This window comes from Terrapene carolina, unplaced genomic scaffold (genome assembly GCF_002925995.2).
Source record: "Terrapene carolina triunguis isolate 2854851 unplaced genomic scaffold, T_m_triunguis-2.0 Scaffold132, whole genome shotgun sequence".
Lineage (NCBI taxonomy): Eukaryota > Metazoa > Chordata > Testudines > Emydidae > Terrapene > Terrapene triunguis.
This window is the reverse complement of record NW_020664483.1, coordinates 23,700,452-23,723,966: the sequence shown is the minus strand read 5'-3', so window position 1 is coordinate 23,723,966 and position 23,515 is coordinate 23,700,452. Positions and strand designations below refer to the sequence as shown.

Sequence of the window (23,515 nt, the reverse complement as noted above, 5' to 3'; positions counted from 1 at the left end):
TCTGATAGTTTAATAATTTAAAGAAGTCTAAGATTTTCAATATACTCCTGTGCCTAGAGGAAATGTATTTACAAATTAAATTCAAATACAGTGCAAAATGTTAAATGTTCAGAGCCTTCTTTGTGGTTCTAATTGTATGCTTCAACTAAAGACTAGAGAGAATTGTACTAAATTATATGGAACATACTGGTGTTCACTATTTAGGCTATTAACTGCCAATCAAACTAATAACAGTAATTTTTTCACTAATTTTCTTGGTGCAGCTGTTTATAGAATATCCTGGGCGGGAACATTTCAATAGACACATAATAATACAGACATCAGAAAATGAGAGCCACATCTTTTGTTCTACGGTCCTCATAAAGACTAAAATGTAGTGGGAGAGGGGGTTTCTGAATGAATCAGCCAGATAGTTCAGCCAGTTTAGATAATCTGGTCAAGAGAAGCCTTTAAAAGCTGATCAGTGATCTCATAAATGTGATTTACACTACCTTCAACTCTTAATTAATCTTATCTGTCTCCTCTCTCCACTAAGCACGTTGGGCTAAATCCTTGGGTGCACTGTTTCTATGCTATATGCAAGTTGCTTGGTGCACATGGAGTTGCTGTATCCCTCTAAATTACACATCCCTAATCCTGGGTTTTATCTGCACATATTTTATTCTGGCATAAAAACATTATGCCAGGTGGAGGAGAGGGTCAGAGCCACCCACTGGCCAGAGCTTCGCCATCTCCATTTATGTTTAGAAATTTGGAAGGGACAGAAATATTTTCATAGAAAAATCGTGTGTTCGTCATGGAGATTGATTTTTCTAGGTACTAGGACTAGGCAAAGGAAGGGAAGAGCTTCCCTTTACTTATGGGGCCATCACTGGGAAAGGGGGAGCACAATTTGGCAATCATTCACTGGTGTGGGGAGATAGCTGGTCGATGTAAACCTCCCTCATCGCTCTCCCTACATGCCCACCCAATCTATACCCAAAACATGCCAACTAATCCCTAACAGCCTTCTTCTAAATTAGTGCACCTGCCACTTAGATCAGATTCCTTATATCTAGGCTCATGCTTGTGCTTGCAGCAGGAGGGTGCTTTAGTGGAGTTTGGGGCAAAACTGCTCTCTGTGGGCTGGGATAGGAGGGGATAGTTAAAAAGAGGATGAGCATTGGGATAAAGAAGGGCACCTGGCACTGGCCACTGTCGGAAGACAGGATACTGGGCTACATGGATCTTTGGTCTGACCCAGTATGGCCCCTCTTATGTTCTTATGTTCTCAACCTGTAAGGAAAACAGGGAGATAGTGGGGTGGTTAGGGATTACACTGGCAAGCTTTTCCACCCACCCTCCCACTGTATACCTAAATAAAAGATAAATAAAAATACTGTGGACTATTATGTCCCACCTGGATTGCTGTCCCACTTTGTCTCACCACAACCAATAGAAAGTTGTTCTTTTAACCATTGGAGTTGGATTGTGCTGGAAATGAGGACCTCTGGCGACAGCATTGTCTACTAGCAAAAAGGAAAAAAATGGTTACCTACCTCTCATAACTGTTGTTCTTCGAGATGTGTTGCTCATGTTCATTCCAATAGGTGTGCGCGTGCCACGTGCATGATTGTCGGAAAGTTTTTCCCCTAGTGGTACCTGTTGGATCAGCTGTGGAGGCCCCAGGAGTGGCGCCTTCATGGCGGTGTATATAGATCCCTGCCGACCCACTGCCTGCTCAGTTCCTTCTTGCCAGAATACGCCAACAGAGGTGAGGCGGGTGGGATTTGGAATGGACATGAGCAACACATCTTGAAGAACAACAATTACAAGAGGTAGGTAACCGTTTTTTCTTCTTCAAGTGATTGCTCATGTGCATTCCAACAGGTGACTCCCAAGCAGTTTCCCTGGAGGAGGGGTTGGAGTTCACCTGGTTGCTGAATGCAATACTGCCCTGCCAAAGGCTGCATCGTCCCTCGCCTGTTGGGTGATGGCGTAGTGCGACGTGAAGGTGTGGATGGAAGACCACGTTGCTGCCTTGCATATGTCCTGGATAGGGACCTGCGCAAGGAATGCTGCAGACAAAGCCTGCGCTCTTGTGGAGGGCACTGTCAACAGAGGGGCTGGAATCTTACCTAGGTCGTAGCACGTTCTGATGCAGGACGTGATCCATGATGAAATGCGCTGGGACGAGATGGGAAGTCCCTTCATTCTCTCTGCGATTGCAATAAAGAGCTGTGGTGACTTACAAAATGGCTTTATGCGCTCAATTTGGAATGGAGGATTCACTCTCTGTTACTGTCACATGGCTTAGGAAAGAACACGGGTAAAAATATGTCCTGGTTCACATGAAACTGGGAGACTATCTTTGGTAGAAATGCGGGGTGAGGGCATAGCTGCATCTTGTCTTTATAAAAGATCATATAGGGAGGCTCAGAAGTCAGCGCTCTGAGCTCAGGTTATGGCCACCAGAAAGGCCACCTTCCAGGAAAGGTAGGACAGAGGGAAGGTTGCCATGGGCTCGAAAGGGGGCCTCATGAGCGTGGCTAGGACCAGGTTGAGGTCACACTGGGGAATGGGCTGTCGCACCAAGCCTGTCCAAACCCTTGAGAAACCGGCCCACCATGGGATTTCCAAAGACTGATCTACCTGCTGCTCCCGGGTGGAAGGCCGAAATGGCAGCCAGGTATACTTTGATAGACGATATTGCCAACCCCTGCTGCTTGATGTACAGTAGGTAGTCCAAAACAAGGGGAATTGATGCTTGCTGCGGAGGGCTGCCCATCTGCAGAGACCAGATGGAAAACCGCTTCCATTTTGCCAGGTATGTGGCACGAGTGGAGGGTTTCCTACTTCCCAGCAGAACTTCCCTGAGTCCGAAGCTTGAGCGGGTTCAACCATGGAGTTTCAATGCCATGAGGTGGGGGGGGACTCCAGGTTGGGGTGTTGTAGACGGTCATAGTCCTGTGTGATGAGGGACGGGCACACAGGAAGGGCTACTGGTCTGTCCACTGAGAGGTTCAACAGTGTGGTGAACCAGTGCTGGCGGCGCCACGCTGGTGCTATGAGGATCAAGGAAGCCCTGTCCCGGCGAGCCTTGAGGAGGACTTTGTGTATGAGATGGAAGGGCGGGAACGTACAGCAGGTGATTCGTCCATGAAAGGTGTCTGCAATGGAGTCTAGGCTCTGGTTCAGAAATGAGCAGAACTGCTGGTACTTCCTGTTGCTCCGCATCGCAAACAGGTCTATGTAGGGAAAGCCCCACCTCTGGAAAATCGAGAGCGCGATGTCCACCATGATACAAGCAGCGGAGGCGGTCGGCTAGCTCGTTTTGCGCTCCTGGAAGGTACGCCGCCTCTAGGTGTATCGAGTGGGCAATGCAAAAGTCCCACAGCCCACGAGCTTCCTGGCACAGGGGAGAGGAGCGAGCACCACCCTGTTTGTTTATATAGAACATCGCTGTGGTGTTGTCCATTAGCACTGACACACATGCGCCCTGAAGACAGGCTTGGAATGCTTGGCATGCCAGACGAACCGTCCTCAGCTCCTTTACATTGATGTGCAGCGATAGTTCTGCGTGGGACCATAGGCCTTGGGTTCTGATATTTCCCAGGTGCACTCCCCAACTGAGCACCAAGGCATCCATAACCAGCGATAGCGTAGGTTGGGGATTAGCAAAGGGTACTCCCGCACAGACCACTTGTGGCTGCAGCCACCAGCGGAGAGACTCGAGAATGCAAGGGAGGGAGGGTGATTAATCTGTCCAGTGGGTCCCTGCTTGGCCTGTGCACCTGCGCCAACCACGCCTGGAGAGGCTGAAAGCGCAATCTGGTGTGCTGGACCACATATGTGCAGGCCACCATATGCCCAGGCCGCCATATCCCCCAACAGTTTTATGCAATTTCTGCCCATCGTTGTGGGGAATCGGCGAAGGTTCTTGATAATGTCCCTGAGTGCTTGGAAGCGCGGCTCGGGAACACCCTGGCTTGCATGGAGTCCAAGAGAGCTCCTATGAATTCTATTCTCTGTGTCGGGGCTAGTGTAGATTTGGGCATGTTCAATATGAGGCCCAGCCTGAGGAAGGTGGCCCAAGCCTGTGCTTGCGACTTGGCCTTGATGAGCCAGTCGTCCAGGTACGGGAAAATTTTCCCTGACATTTGCGGAGGAAGCTGCCACAACCGCCATACACTTAGTGAATACCCGGGGGGCCGCCGAAAGCCCAAACGGGAGCACCCTGAACTGGTAGTGCTGGCCACTGACCACAAAGTGAAGAAATCATCTGTGGGCCGGGATAATGGAGATATGAAAGTACGCATCTTTCAAGTCGAGGGCAGCGTACCAGTCTCCCAGATCCAGGGAAGGAATGATGGAGGCCAGGGAGACCACTTCACTTTCCTTATGAATGTGTTGAGGTCTCTCAGATCCAGGATAGGCCAGAGCCCACCCTTGGCTTTGGGGATGAGGAAATAGCGGGAGTAAAACCCCTTGTCCCTGAACTCCTGAGGAACCTCCTCTAACACCCCTATAGTGAGGAGCGGTTGCACCTCCTGCAGAAGGAGTTGTTCGTGAGAAGGGTCCCTGAAGAGGGACGGGGAAGGGGGGTGGGAGGAAACAGAACTGGATAGAATATCTCACATCCACTATGCTGAGGACCCAGCAATCTGACGTGATCTGGGACCCACCACGGTAGAAGTGGGACAGTCAATTCACAAAGAGTGGGTAAGGATCCAAGCTTGGTACAGATGCTCCATCCTCAGTTGCATCTTCAAAAGTTTGGCTTCGGGCCAGGAGCTGTTTCGAAGAAGCCTGGCCTTGGCCTGAGGAGGACTACGATGGGCGCCTCCTATTATTCCTGGACGAGTCTCACCTCGGGGGCCTGTAACAGAAGCAGGATGGGACCTGAGGCTTAAATGGTTTTCTTTGGGGTGCAGGTGTGTGGATCCCCAAAGACTTTAGAGTCGCCCACGAGTCCTTAAGTCTGTGCAAGCGAGAGTCCGTATTTTGGGCATACAAGCCTGCACAGTCAAAGGGCAGGTCCTGGATAGTGTTCTGGACCTCCAGTGGTATACCCGACACTTGCAGCCATACATTGCGTCTCACTGTAATGGTATTGGCCATAGTCCGAGCCGCCGAGTCTAACCCAGCCTGGAGGGAGGTTCTTGAGACCACCCTACCCTCCTCTAGAAGCACATTAAACTCCCTGTACGAGTCAGCTGGGAGTAATTCCTGAAACTTTGCTAATGTTCTCCAGGAATTGAAAGCATAGCGGCTGAATACCGCTAGGTGGTTGCTGGTTGGCCACTCGAAGCTGGAGCTCACCAGTCGAGTAGACCTTTCAGCTGAAAAGATCCAGCTTCTTAGCGTCCTGTAACTTTGGAGCGGGACCTGGCTGCTCCTGCCACTCCTTGTGATTTGCTGCATCGACCCAGTTGAGTCCCCAGTTGGGGGTGGGTGAAAAGGTGTTCATACCCTTTCTGCGGCACAAAATAATGTCTCTCCACCATTTTAGCGGTGGGTGGTACCAAGGACGGAGTCTGCCAGAGCACCCTAGTAGTGTACTGGATCGCTCTCATCAGGGGCAAGGCCACCCTAGATGGACCCTCTGGGGCAAGGATGTCCACCATCGGGTCTGACTCCTTCGTGACCTCCTTTGCCTGGAGGTTTAGGACCACACTCCTAAGAAGGTCCGGGTGTTCCCTGGTGTCCATCATCGGTAGGGTGGTGGTGGTGCCCGCTACTGCCTCGTCCAGCAAGGAGGAGGCCTGTGGGACTGGGTCTTCCTGCCCTTCTGGCTCCCTAGAGGCTGGGTCAGGTGCGTCGGTCTCCCCCATGGCTGGAGGTGGCTCCAGTACAACTGGTGGTGCTGATTCGGGTGCTGAGCCTGAGTGTGGAGGCCCAGAATCCTTGTCCCGTGCGGGGTCCTCTGGAGCCCCGGGGGGTGTGACGTCACACTGACGTTGCCGAGGGGGGAGCACAGGGTGTGAATGCCACCGATACGGCCCTGGAGCCCTGACCGTGATGATAGGCCCAAGGAATCCAAAAGGGCCATTGTATTGGGCCCTGCCACTGGGGTGGCCAGGATACCGCCGGTGCCGACGAGTCCACGACTCTGCTGTGCCGGGCCCGCGAGAGGTACTGGCTGCATCGGGAGACAAAAGACTCAGCCTCTGACTCGGAAGAGTACTCTGAGCCCGACCACGGAGAGGGCAGAGCCCGACAGTGTCAGGGAGCCGTACTGGGAAGATGGGGAGTGGCACCGTAACATTATGGGCTTGCCCTGATGATGAATGGGGGCGGTGCTGCCATCGGTGCCATGAAGGGTGCTGGAGATGGTGCCACATGAGGCGCCGTCATAGATGCTATTGTCGGTGCCGCTGACAGTGCCTGAACTTGAGCCAGCATCCTCAGTGGTGCTGGAGCTCACATCTCCGGGGCCGAGGACTGTGCCGTCATGTCAATAAGGCCCCGCGCTGCCTCGTAGTTATCCGGCGTGGAGGCAGGGTTGAGCTCTTCCCTCCAAATCCTCCCAAGTCGGGGAGTCCACCAGCACTGGACTCGACGGACCTCCAGTTGGGGCCGGAGTCAATGGAGTCGGGTCTTGAGAGCCAGGCCATGGGTGTCCTGCCGCAGGATGCACCCCACTAGAATTCCCTCGCAGCTTCTTAACGGGGGGAACGACCCCGTCCGCCTTCTTTTTCTTATGTGGCTGTGAGCGGTGCTGCCTGCTAGAGCTGGCCTTACGAGCCAGGGAGCAGTACTGATGCTCCTTGGAGGAGTCCTTCCTCGGTGCCAGGGCATCCCACACCGAGGCTGGGGTGTTGCGCACCCATGATGCCGGTGCCGTTTCTGGTACCAGCTGAAGGCGGAGGGTTGACTCCATCAGGAGGAGCTTTAAACGATAGTCCCCCTCTCTTTTAGTCCTGGGTCTATAGCTCCTGAAAATTGGGCACTTGTCTGTCTGATGACCTTCTCCTAGGCACTTAAGACAAGGAGCATGGGGATCACCTCTAGGCATAGGTTTCACACACCTCTCACACGCCTTAAACCCCTGCGACCGAGGCATGCCCCAGTGCCTGGGGAAAACGGGGGGGGGGGCAAAGTAAGCTTAACTAACTATAAACTACTATACAACTACTGTTACTACAACTCAATTAAACTATTTACAAATAAGAAAAGGGAACCACTAGGTAGCCACTTGCGAATACAAGAGACTGAGCTGCTCCAATGACCATCACTGACAGTAAGAAGGAACTGAGCAGGCAGCAAGTCGGCAGGGACCTATATACACTGCCATGAAGGCGTCACTCCAGTGGTCTCCACAGCTGACCTGACGGGTACCGCTAGAGGAAAAACCTTCCGAAGATCATACACGCAGCGCACACACACCTATTGGAATGCACATGAGCAATCACTCAAAGAAGAACAAAATCTTTTTGAAAGTCCTGACCTGCCCACAGCTCTCTGCTTCACCCTGCCTTTTTCCTACGGCCTCAATTGTTGAGGCAAATATATTCCCACACAAGATTACATCTCTAAAAAGACACATTTAAAACAGAGTAAGGCACATACCATTGATAGAGTAGTAATGGAGGACAAGACAGATGGGGAATTATACTGGTGTTTGCTGAATTACTGAAATAATCATAGAATCATAGAATATCAGGGTTGGAAGCGACCTCAGGAGGTCATCTAGTCCAACCCTCTGCTCAAAGCAGGACCAATCCCCAGACAGATTTTTGCCTCAGATCCCTAAATGGCCCCCTCAAGGATTGAATTTGCAACCATGGGTTTAGCAGGCCAATGCTCAAACCACTGAGCTATCCCTCCCCCCCCCCAGTGCACTGTGTAAACTGAAAGGCAGTGCTGAATTAGGGCTTGTCTTCACAGAGAAGTTAGTGCTCAGCAAGCTAGAGTGCAGCACACTAGCTACTCCGCACTAACTCCCTATGTGGACATGTTTACTGTGCACTAAAAGTGCCTTGGGGCATTTTAGCTAAGTATACTTATAAGCATACTAAGCTAAAGTACGGTTGGGCGTTTGACCAGTCCAAAATAATTGGTTAATTGACTAATCAAACATTGGTCAAATATGGTCAAATAATGACAAAAATGGCCAAATATTTTAAAGCACTATTATTAGAACAGTAACAACAGTAACAAAAAAGTGTAAATTTTTATGGTCTTCAATAGGCTTAGCCTAGTTACAAAAATCAAGTTACTTAAATGTGTAAAAAATATTAAACACAATGAAATGAGGTTCTAAAAAATGAAAGAATTATTACTACCTTTTTTAGACATGTCAGGTAAGCATTTAAATGCAAACATTCAAGACTGAACAGTTACAAAACAAAAGAAAAAAAGAAAAGTAATTTTTAAATTACTAGGTAGGCAGCAAGCCAACTCTTCATGCAGCTTGCTTTTCATTATCTTCTTTTTCTTTATCAACTTCAACTGCTTCATCTATATCTTTGTCATCCTCATCAGTTATCAGTATCTCCTTCTTGCTCTTTGTCTGATGACTACTGAGTCATCTGTCATTTTCTTCTCCAATCTTAAATTATGATGCATGGTCACCAGATTCCCAGTAGTGGAGGTCTTCAGTCTATTTCTGGTTTTTGAACGAATGATTCTGCAAACCAACCAAATTCATTCTGCACAAGCAGTAGTACACAGAAGTGTTAAAAGAATTTCTACCACTTTGTAGCTAGAATGCAATGAGGACACAACCCTTTCCACCATGATGGAAGAGCAAAATATTTCATTTCAGCTGCTGGGATTGCACTCCATATTGTTTTATGACTGAATGAGCTGATTCTTGCTTTATAATTTGCTGCCTCGGTCAGAATTGTTTGTTCATTTGTATATCCTTTACAATTTGCAACAGCCACTATGAAGTTACAGGCTGAATCAAACTTATCATCAGAAATGGCTTGGCCCCTGAAGTGTGGTTCAACAGGGTAAGTGGCATTATGTGCGGGAGTGATCACCGCATGATCATGATATTATTTTGTCTATTATCATCTTCTCTTCAGCTATTGCAAGTGGACTGTGTTCTTTTTTCTCACAAATATGTCTCTTACAAGTGTTGTTGTAGCCATATTGGTCCCAGGATGTGAGAGACACAAGGTGGGTGAGCACATATATTTTATTGGATCAACTTCTGCTGGTGGAAGAGACAAAGACAATCTTTTGAGCTACACAAAGTCTCTCCCACCAACAGAAGTTGATCCAATAAAGGATATTATCTCACCCAAATATGTTATTAACACCAAGAACAAGTTCCGGAACATCAGACAATACAGAACTATCATTTTCCAATTCGGAATGGACTGAGCTACAAGTTCAGGCAGTGAAATGAATTTTTGAGTTTCACATCTAAAAAGGCATTGTCTTCAAGAATATCAGTGAGGATTTTTCAGAGGCAGCATCCAGCCACCAAACCTGTCATTTCTTCAAGCTGACTGACTAGCTTTCTTCCTTATTTGAAGATCTTTGAGACATTTAACAGAAGATGCCCATTGAGTATAACAAGCCTTACTCAGTGTGGATGAAACTGAGTGCTGTATTAAATGACACTGAAAAAGGCTGCTGATACTGCTTTGTTTTTGAAAAAATTGACAATGCTTTTTATTTTCGACGCATGATGAGAAAGTTGTCAGATCTTCAATTTCACCAGTAAAAACTTGCATCATATGGGCAGCTCATTCATAACACAGAACATTTGTCAATGAAGACCAAGCAGAGCTTTCATATTAGCCACTTTGTCAGCCACAAATGAAATAACCTTCCATGGACCCAAGTCCATTATATTTTTTTAACTGGTCAGCTATACATTGGGCTGTGTAATGATGCTCAGTTATGCACTGGAACAAGTAAAACTCTGGTTGTGGAGCTGTTATCATGAAATTGATGACAGTCTCATTGCTCCATCCATCAGACACTAGAGACATGAGGAGTTCATGCAATAAGAACACCAGCTATCTTTTTTCACATCATCCACTTCAGCATTCAGAAGACTTCCTGCAAGCTGTTTCCTACTTGGTATTTTGTAAATTGGACACAACTTATGGAAAAATTATAGCATTTAAGGATTTCTGACTATATGAAGTGTACTACTAGCATAAATACCTCTAGCAAACGTACAATTAAGTTCATTTTTCTGGTAACAGGACACTCTATCCAAAAACCTCTTACTACCACTTTCATGAACATCTGAAGACTTTCCAGAAGTAGGAGTTTTAAATGCTGAACCAGACAGAGTAGTAAAATTCTTATTAGAAGATGAAGAAATGGCATTAGTTTCACTTTCATTGTCATATCACTATCTTCATCAAAAGACGCCATCTGTCGTGATACTGCTGCCGAAGCCAAAGTAGGAGAATGCAGACAAATTTTGAAGCAGACCACTTTTCTTGTTGTTTGACCATAATGATCTATCTTTGACAGTAGTTGGACATATATTAGAAGAATTCAACAAGTGTTTCTTCATTCTAAATATGTGTGTCATACTCAGAAAAAAGAACTTCCACATAGTTGGAATAGGTTTCAGAGTAGCAGCCGTGTTAGTCTGTATCCGCAAAAAGAACAGGAGTACTTGTGGCACCTTAGAGACTAACAAATTTATTAGAGCATGTTGGAATAGTTTTTCCATGTTCCTGTCTAGTAAAAGATTTCCATGCAAATGATTTTGGCTTTCTCCAACTCTGCATAATTTATTATGTCACTGGTGGGTGAGGTAGAATCTTTTATTGAACCAACTTCTGTTGGTGAAAGAGAGAAGCTTTCAAGCCACACAGAGTTCTGTGTACTGTTATTAATGTCTCATTACTTCTGGAATGCTCTCTAGATTATGAAGTATTTCTTGTATTTCAGTCAACCAGTAGCCATTCAGTTCTATTTCTAACTGCTGCTATTCCAGATGATTCCAGTCAATCAAAATGCTTTTGGGCATGCTGCCCTCTCCTCCCCAGGACCCTTATAGACTTCCAGATCACATAAAGGGGGGCAGGTGGCCATTCCTCCCTGCAGCAAAACCCATCAACTCATAAGCAGCAAAAGGAGCAGAAACAGAGCAGGGAGAGAGGGACTTCTATAGAGATGTGATGTCACAACACTGTCAATCGCACAGAACTTTTTATATTATCAGCAAATCGTTGGCTGAGGATACAAGGGAGGGGTCGAATAACAGGCGAATAACATTATTTGACGGGTCAATTGACTGGCTTACCAAGCCTAAGGTAAAGCACACAAAGATGCTGTAAGAATGTACACATAGGGAGTTAGTGAGGTTGCAGCTACTGTGCTGTAAATTCACACCCTAGCTTGCTGTGCACAAACTTCTCATACAGACAGGCCTTTACATTATCTGAAGATTGTGAGTGTGAAATGGCTCAATTACACCAACTAGGCACCACAGGTTCAACATAAGTCACTGAACTGCATGGCAACTCAGGATTGGTCAAGTATATCCCAACCCGCAAGGAGTTCCCAAGTACGCGAACCCTGAGGAAGTTCCATAGTATACTTTTATGAGCACTTCACACTCATTTTACATCATCACAATGACACAAACGAACCACAACATACTCAGATGTTCAACCCATTGTTCTGTTGATATGTTCATAGCTAAAACATCAATGGAATTCTCAATATACAGTAAGAGAAAGAGCACACACACTAACACACTTCTGAAACTACAGTGGGCCCCCCCCCGGTCCTAGCCCTGCCCCCAGCCCTGCCCCAACTCCGCCCCCTCCCTGCCCCTATTCGACCCCTCCCCAAATCCCCGCCCCAGCCCCGCCTCTTCCCCAAGTGCGCTGCGTTCCTCCTCCTCCTCCCTTCCTCCCAGGCTTACCGCACGAAACAGCTGTTTCACGGCGCAAGTGCTGGGAGGGAGGGGGGAGAAGCAGGACACGGCGGCCGCTTGGGGAGGAGGCAGAGGCGGAGCGGAGGCAGAGGTGAGCTGGGGTGGGTCGGGGAGCTCCCAATAGGTGGTCCGCACCCAATTTTTCCCCGTGGGTGCTCCAGCCCAGGAGCACCCACAGAGTTGGCACCTATGGCTGTTGTTAGAGTAAAATTCTCACACTCTAGAAATTTTCTTCTCTATATAATAGTAATAGCCCCAAAATGCATTTAAAACTACAGTTTCATATTGAAAACTGGACAACTGGCCTAGAGAGTACTGTATTGTGTGAGGTCAGCAATAATGTAAGACCCAAGAACCCAATTCTCATATTCAGATTCATTTCCAATCAATATGTACTTACAGCTCCTGCCTAAGTCTTCTTATCTTTGCTTTAGCATCTGCTAGCTCCACTGACAAGTGCTGTCTGCTTTCAGTGCGTTTAATGCCTGGAGATCCACAAGGTGATTGTGCTGCTGATGCATGAGGCAGAAAATGAAGACAGTCCCGTTCTTCAGAAAGCTCTATGATAGTCTAAGAAATAAAACACAACAAGCATATAAGCATTTCAGATGGCTGTTTATATGTCAAAAAGTAACAAACAACTTTTATAGGTACAGTAAGTCAAAAACTGAAATGATACAAGAACTAAAGTAATATGGTCTTGTAAAAGAACGAGTTGGAATCAGGAACACTGGGTTCAATTCCTGGCTCTGCCACAGACCTCCTATGTGTCTTTTGGCAAGTCACATAATAAGATTTTCAAAAACAGAAGCTTAAATTTAGACTTCTAGTCTCATATTTAAGTACCAAGTAAGAGGCCAATTCTCAAAAATGCTCACTACCCAACAGTTTCTATTGACTTTACTGAGAACAGCAAGGTTCTCAGCACTTTTGAAAATCAGTTTATTTATTTAGGAGCTGTGACACTGGGCCAAAAAGGCTTAAGCAACTTGCAGGCTAAATGACCCAAATTCAACCTTTAAAGACATGTTAGAGAAGTATGTAAATGCTAATTAGGGCTATTCCTTATAAATAGATAACATAACTATGTTAAATAGACTAGAGTTTTGAAATGCAAACCTGTATTGTTAGAGAATTAGAGGTAATACTAACGGTATGTGTTTTTATGTCTTGTTAGTTGTTAACCATGTAAATCAGTGGTGAGCAACCTGTGGCCCAGGGGTTGCCCACCACTGATGTAAACAGATAGTTCCTGTCTATTACTATAGCTATTGATTCAGTGATCATAAGGGAATATTAACATTTAGATTAAACTTGGGTGTAATAGTGTCATTGTCTATATTTCTCTTTGAAGGTTGTAGTAAACTGTTTATGACCTGCTTAATGGATAATTACCTTATGCTAATTAATGCAACCACTTACCTGTGTATACATAGGAAATAGGTAATTCTACTTCAAAGCAACTATTCTTCACCCAACGGATCAGCCTGATATTGGACATTGGACTGAACTTATGGACTAATTCTGAAAGAACTCTTTGCAACTCTAAAGCTCACCATCTCTACTATGAAACTGACAATTTATTCAAGTCTGTATGTATAATGATCTTTTAACCAATACTCACTCTCTCTTTTTTAATAAATTTTAGTTTAGTTAATAAGAATTGTCTGTAAGTGTGTATTTGGGTAAGATCTTCCCTGATGCTCCCTGACTCAGATGAGAGAAGAGTAGAGAGTCAGGGAGGGACAAAACCATCAAGTCTCTAGCTATTATATAGGAGGTGTAGACAATACCAATATGGTACTGGGTAGGATGGTACTGACTGCGAGGTGGGAGGCTTCATCAGTAATGACCCTATTAGTGCTGGTCTTGCAAAGAAGTCAATGGGGATGATCTCGTTGACCAAAATTACCAGTACCAGAGTCATTAGTACTAACGGAAACTGAACCGTTAGAGACGGTGCAGAAGATAATGGTACTGGGTTCTTTGAGGAACAATTAGACCATGGCAAGATGGGGTGTGAAACTAAACTGCGGTAGTCTGCCATGGTATAATAGTCTGTGTGCATCCTGTTGATGCGTGTTAACAGTCCTCTTTGAAATGGGACTAGTTCAGAGCGCGTTAATGAACTGTTAACATGTGTCAGCAGGGTGCATATGGACAGTGAGACTGCAGCAGGTTACTGCTGGGTAGATTCACACCCCAGTTTGCCATGGTCTAATTGTTCGTAAACACAAACTTTATGTTGCTGTATGGGCACTAAGCAGCAGTATGTCAAAGTGCACTACAAAACTTTTAGTGAGGTAGCAGGGTCCACATGGTGACTTGGACCAATGGTTCTGAACCAGAGGTAAAGATACCCTTGGGGGTACATAGAGGTCTTCCGGGGGTACATCAACTCATCTAGATATACGCCTAGTTTTACAGCAGGCTACATAAAAAACACGAGTGAAGTCAGTATAAACTAAAATTTCACATAGACGTGACTTGTTTATACTGCTCTCTATATAATTTATATTCCAATTGATCTATTTCATAATTTTATAGTATGAGAAAGTACGCAATTTTTCAATAATAGTGTGCTGTGACATTTTGAATTTTTATGTCTGATTTTGTAAACAAGTAGTTTTTAAGTGACGTGTAACTTGGGGCTACGCAAGACAAATCGGACTCCTGAAAGGGTACAATAGCCTGGAAAGGTTGAGAGCCACTGACTTAGACCTGGTCTACACTACAAACGTAGGTCGACGGAAGCCGCCTTACGTCAACCTAATAATGTATGTGTCTACACTACCAGGGCCCTTCTGCCAACCTAACTCGACTGTTATGTCAACTTAATTACTCCACCTCCGCAAAAGGCATAGCGCTTAATTCGATGTTGATGGGTCGACAGAGAGGCAGTATAGATGCAGCACTGTGTAAATCGACTGTATTGGCCACCAGCAGGTGTCCCACAATGCTCCGCTGTGACCACTCTGGTGATCATTTTCAACTCTGCTGCACAGCAGCCAGGTACACAGGAAACAGCCCCTCCCCTTTAAAGCCCTCGGAATTTTTTAATTCCCATTTCCTGTTTGATCAACATGGAAAGCTCGGGAGCCCAACTGATCATGGCGACTCAACGCCCCAAACGCGCTCCAGTCTGGAGTACACAGGAGGTGGTGGATCTTATTGCTCTGTGGAGAGAATAGTTTGTGCAGGCACAGCTCCGATCCAGCCATAGAAACGTCGACATCTACAAAAAGACTGTGCGGGGCATGGTGGAAAAGAGCTACTCCAGGGACATACAGCAGTGCTGTGTGAAAATCAAAGAACTTCGGCAAGTGTACCAGAAGACAGGGGACACAAACAGTCATTCTGGTTCTGCACCACAGACATGCCACGTCTACAATGAGCTGCATGCGATTCTCAGTGGCGACCCTACCACTACCCCCAAATGCAGTGTGGATACCTCACAGGAGTCTGAGTCCTGGGCCTCCTCAGGCAACAACAAGGAGGGCATTGTGGATGAGGAAGAGGAGGAGAATGGGAGACAGGCAAGCCGGGGATCCATTCTCCCCGAGAGTCAGGAGCTATTTTTAACCCAAGAGCAGTCCAGCTGGTCGCAAGACAGCATAATGGCTGAGTGTGATGCAGGGGAAGGCTCCTCTGGTGAGTATGCAATTCCAATCAAACTGTAGGGGTTACAAGATCTTATATTTTATGTTTAATATGAAGAAAAAGTGAGATGCAGTGGGTATCTGCTTCCCAGTGTCCGCTCCAACTATGCAGAGGGTGCCCCCGGAAAACACTGTCTACGTTCTCCATGGAGATACTCTGCTATCATTTGCGGAAGGTTTCTGGGGAGGGTTGTCTTATGTCTTCCACCTCAGCAGGACACTTTCCCATGCCACTCCAGTATTAATTCTGCTGGCATCATTCCGGTACACAGCATAGCAGCATAAGGACCAGGCCTTTACCCAGTTGCTTGCAGCATCTGCTCCCTTGCTACCTCTGTTACCCTCAGGAGACTGATAACCCATAGGGTCACCTAGGGGAGATGGTGGAAGTTTTCATTACATTTCATTACATTTTGATTTAGTTGGGGATTGGTACTGCAAACAGATCATGTGATCCCCCACCCAAGGTGATTTCCAGGTACCTCAACAACATTTTCCCTAACATGCCTGTGATTTGGATGGCAGGGATCTGCTTGACCTTGGAATCTGCAAGCCCGGGGCAACTGCTATCAGCAGTGTTAAGGGGAGGAGGGGTGTTCCTAGGTTCTCTCGTGGCCACAACCCCATTCCCCCTGGAGCCACCACGGACAAAGACCACAGTTTGGGAAGCTTAGCGCTGGTCCCCAGTCTCCAAGCACCGTCCACATTGTGAAGGGGAGGGGGCATTCCTCATCTGCCCACCTGTGCTCCCGACATGAGTTGCCCACAAGTTGCAGCACAAAGCCCGTTGCCCATGCCACTGGGCCATACACACCTTTGCTGGAACAGCAAACCAATTTATTGAATAGCTAGGGATACTGATTATGTTCTGGCTTCCACTTCAGTGTAATAAGGAGTGTGATTTTAAAATAGCAACTTTGTACTAGGGTATGCACTGACAATGGTTGCCTTGTGCTTTGCATGCCTTACAGTAGAAAGCTTGGCCTTTAGCATATCCTCCACACCATCGGAGAGACTTTCACAGATTAGAAGACAGAAAAAGAATGTGCGATGACCTAAATTCCCTGTAAGCTGCGCAGCTGCCTATTAAACCTTGCGAGACCTGCCACAGCCGGGGGAGAGGCGTCCCTCCCCGCCGGCTCCAGCACGGACCTGCCTCGGCCAGGGGAGAAAAGCCCTTCCCTCAGCCCGGCCCAGGCCTGCCGGAGCTACCAGGGAGAAGAGCCCCTCCCTTGGCCCAACCCAGCCCCACCCGAGCTGTCACTGCCGGAGAGAGGCGCCTCTCCTCCAGCCCTGAGCTGCTGTAGCGAGAGAGGGCTGGGATGAGTCATCTCTCCCCACCGCAGCCCTGGGGCAGCCTGCACCTCAAACCCCTCATTCCTGGTCCCCACCCCAGAGCCCACCCCCCCAACCCTCTGCCCCAGCACTGAGCCCCCTTCCGCACCCCAAACCTCTCATCCTTGGCCCCACCCCAGAGACTGCAGCCCCTGCACCCCACCCTCTGCCCCAACCCTGAGCCCCCTCCCACACGCTAAACCCCTCATCCCCAGCCCCCACATCCTCAGCCAGAGCGCTCATCCTCCCACATCCCAACCCTTTGCCATAGCCGAGTCCCCTCCCATACTCTGAACCCCTCGGCCCCACCCCCACCACATGAATTTTGTTATGTGCATCAAGATGAAGGTGATGTGTCACACATCACCTTGATATTGGTGCACATAACAAAATTAATTCCACACATAGATGTAAAAAATTAGAGGGAACACTGGTGATGACATGTTCAACGAGATAATGCATGCCTCTGGGAAAGCTGATTCGGAGCTAAGAGCCTGGAGGATTTCATTGTCTGAAAAACTGGACATGGACATGGAGAGCAAGAGTATTCTAGGAGCATGAACGTGCCATGCAAGATGAGATGCTGAGGATTATGAAGGATCAATCACACATGTTGAGGCATCTGATTGAGCTTTAAGAAAAACAGCTTGAGGCTAGACTCCCTCTGCAGGCCCTGCAGAACGGCCTGCAAACATCACCCTATTCCAAAACCCCCCTCTCCGAAACGTCCAGGAAGTGGGGGGGGGGGAGGTGCAGTATCCCTTCCACTCAACACCTGGGGAGGGTACTAAGAGCAAATGGCGGTCATTCGAAGACCTTTGATAGGCAAGACTTCTGTGCTTACACGAACAAACTGACTTGGTTTCTCCTCTCCCAATTTTATCACACGGTTTGCTCAAGGTTAAACTATTTTCCAGGTCTTTCAGTTCCTTTGTTTGTGCAATTAAACTCAATGTTTCAATAATGAAATACTCTTTCTTTATTCTAAGCATGGGGATTTGGTGGGTGAAAGGGGAGGTACAGGGAAACTGATGCAATGGAGGGGATGGTATGGGAAGGCACAGGAAGTGGCACACATTACTGTGGCTCATTACTGAAACAGGTTTTCAAAGTCTCCCGGAGAGGCAGAGCTCCTTGCTGGGCTCTGGGCTTTTCTTATTGCCCTGGTATCTAGCTGCTCAAAATTAGCTGCTAGCCTATCTGTCTTCTTACCCCACATCCCTGTGGAAACTTCTCTCCCTTCACCGCACAGATATTATGGAGCTCACAGCAGGCAGCGATAACAATGGGGATATTGCTTTCACTGAGGTCTAACCTAGTAAGCCAACTGCACCAGTGACTCTTTAAATGTCCAAAGGCACATTCCACCACCATTCTGCACTTGCTCACCCTACTGTTGAACTACTCCAGGTGGCCAGTGTATGGCTTCATGAGCCATGGGAGCAAGGATTATCTGAGTCTCCAAGGAGCACTACTGGCATTTCTACATCATCAATGGTTATTTTGCAATCTAGAAAGAAAGTCCCTGATTGCAGCTTTATGAACAGACCTGTGATCCTAAAGATGCGCACGTCATGCACCTTTCCTGGCCATCCCACGTTGATGTACATGAAATGCTCCCTGTGATCCACCAGCACTTGCAACACCATTGAAAGGTATCCCTTTCAGTTTATGTGGTCTGGTGCCAAGTTAGGGATATGCATGTCATATATTGCCCACTGCAGTTAGGGAACCCCATTGCAGCAAAACCATCCACTATGTCCTGCACATTTCCCAGTCACTACCCTACTTAGCAGAAGTCAATTAATGGCCCTGCAAACTTGGATCACAACAGCTCCCACAGTGGATTTACCAACTCCAAATGGATTCCACACTGACCAGTAGCAGTCCGGCATTGCTAGCTCCCACAAAGCAATCATCGCTCACTTCTCCGCTCTCAGAGCAGCTTTAGTATTGCTGCGCTTCAGGGCTGGGGAAAGCTCTGCACAGAGTTCCTGGAAAGTGGCCTTCCACATTTGAAAGTTCTGCAGCCATTGTTCATCATCCCATAACTACATAATGATGCAATCCCACCAGTCAGTGTTTTTTTCCCGGGACCAGAAATGGAGTTCCACAGTGTTCAGCTGCTGTGCAACTGCTAGCAGCAACTGGGAATTGTTTCATTCTATGGCTTGCAACAGGGCTGCTTGAAGGACATCGCAACGTTCTGTGCAGCAGCTCATGTCTCAGCTCTGGAAATACTGCAGGATAAGGTGTGAGGTGTTTGTAATGCTCACAACAAGAGTGCACAGCTGAGCAGGGTCTATAACTTCTTGAGCTATGACTTACACATGGCTAAGCCAGGCTTTTGAAAACAGGCATGAGAAAGTATGGGTTGTTTGCCACTGATATCAGGGTAGGGAGACAGGGAGGGAGGAAACTGCATCATGGGAGGTCGAAGCCATGTTCCCATTCTACCCTGAGACAATGTTTTGGTCCCACGAGGTATTGCAAGCCCTTCCCCAAACCCCCTAAGGCTAGTTGCACTGTGGGATAGCTACCCATGGTGCACTGCTCTCTGCATCGATGCAAGCGCTGCTAGTGAGGATGCACTCCACCAAGACAATGAGCGTGGTTTGGGCAAGCCCGATCAACTTAATTACTGCAGCAGTTAGATGTTAACTTAAATTAAGCTGGGGTAAGAGGTAGATATGCTGGAGGGTAGGGATAGGGTCCAGAGTGGCCTAGACAAATTGGAGGATTGGGCTAAAAGAAATCTGATGAGGTTCAACATCGACAAGTGCAGAGACCTGTACTTAGGAAGGAAGAATCCCATGCACCGCTACAGGCTGGGGACCGACTGGCTAAGCAGCAGTTCTGCAGAAAAGGACCTGGGGATTACAGTGGATGAGAAGCTGGATATGAGTCAGCAGTGTGCCCTTGTTGTCAAGAAGGCTAACAGCATATTATTGGGCTGCATTAGTAGGAGCATTGCCAGCAGATTGAGGGAAGTGATTATTCCCCTCTATTTGGCACTGGTGAGGCCACATCTGGAGTACTGCGTCCAGTTTTGGGCCCCCCCCCCCCACTACAGAAAGGATGTGGACAAATTGGAGAGAGTCCAGCGGAGGGCAACAAAAATGATAAGGGGGCTGGGGCACATGACTTATGAGGAGAGGCTGAGGGAAGAGGAGGTTACTCACCCTGTGCAGTAACTGACGTTCTTCGAGATGAGCGTCCCCGTGGGTGCTCCACTCCAGGTGTTGGTGCGTCCCTGCGCCTTTGCTCAGAGATTTTTTTGCAGCAGTACTCATAGCGGCCACGCATGCTCAGAGGCTGCCCTCCGCTGTGAGTCTAGGCTGATAGTATGCATGCGTGGCCGGTCTCCTCAGTTCCTTCTCTACAACGGAGGCCCTCCAACTCCGAAGTAGAGGGGAGGAGGGTGGGTAGTGGAGCACCCACAGGGACACTCATCTCGAAGAACGTCAGTTACTGCACAGGGTGAGTAACCTCCTCTTATTCTTCGAGAGATGTCCCTGTGGGTGCTCCACTCCAGGTGACTTAAAAGCCGTGTATCTTAAGGAGGTAGGGACTTCGGATCTGATAGGAATGCCATGGATAGTACAGCCCTGCCCAAACGTATGTCAGATAGAGGGCCTTGAGTAAGGGCATAGTGTTTAACAAATGTGTGCTCAGAGGACCAGGTGGCTGCTTTACAGATATCAGCCAGGGGAACTTTGCGTAAGAATGCTACAGAGGCAGCCAGAGATCTAGTGGAGTCTGTTCTGATGCCGTCTGGAGGTGTAACTTTCTTCATCTGATAGCACAACCGGATGCACTGAGAAATCCAGTTCGAAAGTCTCTGGGTAGAAATAGGCGTACCTTTGGAGCGCTCCGCAATGGAGACAAAAAGTCTGGAAAAATTTCTAAAAGGTTTGGTTCTATCCACATAGAAGGACAAGGCCCTGCGTACATCTAGTGTATGCATTGAGGCTTCGAACGAGTTCGCGTGTTGTTTCGGAAAAAAGGTCGGTAGGTGTATTGGCTCATTAATGTGGAATGACGAGTGCACCTTTGGAAGAAATTTGGGGTGTAATCTGAGGGTAACCTTGTCTTTAAAAAATAGCGTATATGGTGGGTCTGCCATAAGAGCTGCTATTTCTCCTGCCCATCTGGCAGAGGTAATTGCCACTAGAAATGCTGTTTTCATCGAGAGGTGTAAAAGGGAGCACGTGGCTAGGGGTTCAAATGGTTGTTGAGTTAGGCAAGACAGTACTAGATGAAGGTCCCACGGGGTGCTAGGTGGTTTAATGTCTGGGTACAGGGTTTGGAGTCCCTTGAGGAAACGCTTGGTGATAGGATGAGCAAAGACAGACGTGTCATCAATTCTGTCATGAAAAGTTGTAATAGCAGCTAAATGGACCGTGATGTAGCTGAAAGAAAGGCCAGATTGCTTAAGGCCCAATAGATAGTCAAGTATGAGCGAAAGAGATACCGACGTGGGACAAAGTTGTTTAGCAGAACACCAATGTGTGAATCGTTTCCACTTTCGTGGATAGGTGGTGCGAGTAGATTGTGTTCTGCTATGTAGGAGCACCCTTTGAACTTGTTCAGAGCAATCTAGTTCGCTTTGGGAAAACCATGTAGGAACCAGGCTTTGAGGTGAAGCATGGACAGGTTGGGGTGGAGAAAGCGGCCGTGTTGTGATAGGAGGTTCGGAATGAGAGGCAAGGAGATTGGTGGTTGAATCGACATTCTGGTGAGGAACGGAAACCACGGTTGTCTGGGCCACGACGGGGCAATTAGGATCACCTTGGCCCGGTCTGTTCGTATTTTTATCAGGACCCTGTTGAGAACCGGTATCGGGGGAAACGCATAGAGTAGGTTTCGGTGCCATGGGATCATGAACGCGTCTCCCAGGGAATGTTTGCCCAGTCCTGCTTTGGAGCAACAATTGGGACATTTCTTGTTTTTTGTAGTTGCAAAAAGGTCTATGGTTGGGTAACCCCAAGTGCTGAATACGTTGTGAATGGTTTTCTCGTCTATCTCCCACTCGTGGTCCCATGGGAAGCGTCTGCTTAGTTCGTCCGCTGTGGTGTTCATTACTCCGGGAAGATAGGCAGCCGATACCTGGATGTTGTTCGCAATGCACCAATTCCAGAGCTTCATAGCCTCTGTGCACAGCGAATGGGATCGAGCTCCTCCCTGCCTGTTTACATAAAACATGCATGCAATATTGTCCGTCATTATGCGTACGTGATGATTCTTGATTAGTGGCAGGAAGTGACGGCACGCATTGCGAATAGCTCGAAGTTCTAGGACATTTATGTGCAGGGAGGTCTCAGTTGACAACCATAGCCCCTGTACTGTGTGGTGAGACATGTGTGCACCCCAGCCTGTCAGAGATGCATCGGTGGTCAGGATGAGTGATGGAGCCTGCTGAAGAAAAGGGACTCCAGAGCAGAGGTTGGACTGAACTGTCCACCAGTGTAGAGAATCTTTGACTCGGACAGGTAGGGAGAGAGGCTTGTTTAGAGCATGCACATTCGGTCTGTAAACCATGGCCAACCACGCTTGGAAGCACCTCATGTAGAGGCATGCATTCTGGATGACAAAAGTGCACGAGGCCATGTGACCTAGTATTTGTAGGCAGTCTCGGGCAGTCACCTGGGGACTGTTGCGAATTTTTGTGGCCAGTTGGCTTATGGAGTTGAAGCGGTCGGGTGGGAGAGATGCCAACCCCGTCCGGGAGTCGAGGTCTGCTCCTATGAACTGCAGGTGCTGGGTGGGGCGTAATGTGGATTTGTTTTTGTTTATTTGTAGGCCGAGAGATAGGAAACAATCGACGGTGAGCCGCGTGAACCGGAGAGCTTCGTCAAACGTTGAGGCTTTGAAGAGGCAATCGTCGAGGTAAGGGAATATGATGATCCCTTGTTTCCTGAGGTAGGCAGTGACTACGACTAGGAGCTTGGAAAAGACACGGGGGGCTGTGGACAGTCCGAAGGGGAGAACCCTGTATTGAAAATGTGTTGAGCCGAGGGTAAATCGAAGGAAGAGTCTGTGGGCCGGATGTATAGTGACATGGAAATAGGTGTCTTGTAGGTCGAGGGCAGAAAACCAATCGCCCTGCTCCAGTGCTGGGATTATTGTGGTGAGGGTAACCATCTTGAACTTTTGCTTTTTGACAAATTTGTTGAGCCGCCTGAGGTAGAGGATTGGTCGCCATCCCCCATTTTTCTTTTCTGTTAAGAAATAATGGGAGTAAAAACCCTTCCCTTTGTGTCGTTCTGGCACGATTTCTACTGCTCCCAGATGAAGGAGATGTTGCACTTCTTGGAGGAGTAGCTGCTCATGAGAGGGGTCCCTAAAGAGGGACGGGGAGGGTGGGTGGGTGGGAGGCAAGGAGAGGAAGGGGATGGCGTATCCAATTGTAACTACCTCTATGACCCACTTGTCGGAGGTAATGTTCTTCCATTGGTGGGAGAATGGTCGTAGGCGGTGTCCAAAGATAGGTGTGTTGGCTGAAGTGGGAATGCTGTTTTCTAAACCCTCGACCAAGGCTTCAAATCTGTCTATTAGTTGGAGGGGGTTGAGGCGCCCCTGCAGAATTGGGACGACGACGCTGGAATCTTGGTCTTTGACGTTGTTGTTGTTGTTGTTGCTCCTGTGGTCTATGGGAATGTTGTGTAAATGC

At 47.8% G+C, this 23,515-nt stretch overlaps 1 protein-coding gene across 7 annotated transcripts in view; it reads right to left on the bottom strand.

Annotated features, from left to right (window-relative positions):
- Nucleotides 1-23,515, bottom strand: part of CCDC88A (coiled-coil domain containing 88A) — a 367,236-nt gene that overhangs the window by 183,656 nt on the left and 160,065 nt on the right. For all 7 annotated transcript variants that reach the window (XR_002908971.3, XM_024215537.3, XM_024215545.3 and 4 more), the window contains one exon: nt 12,249-12,418. Coding sequence is in view for 6 of the 7 variants with exons in the window: in XM_024215537.3 (XP_024071305.2) it covers nt 12,249-12,418 (170 nt within the window). In the remaining variant the exon portion in view is untranslated. The remainder of the gene's footprint in view (nt 1-12,248; nt 12,419-23,515) is intronic.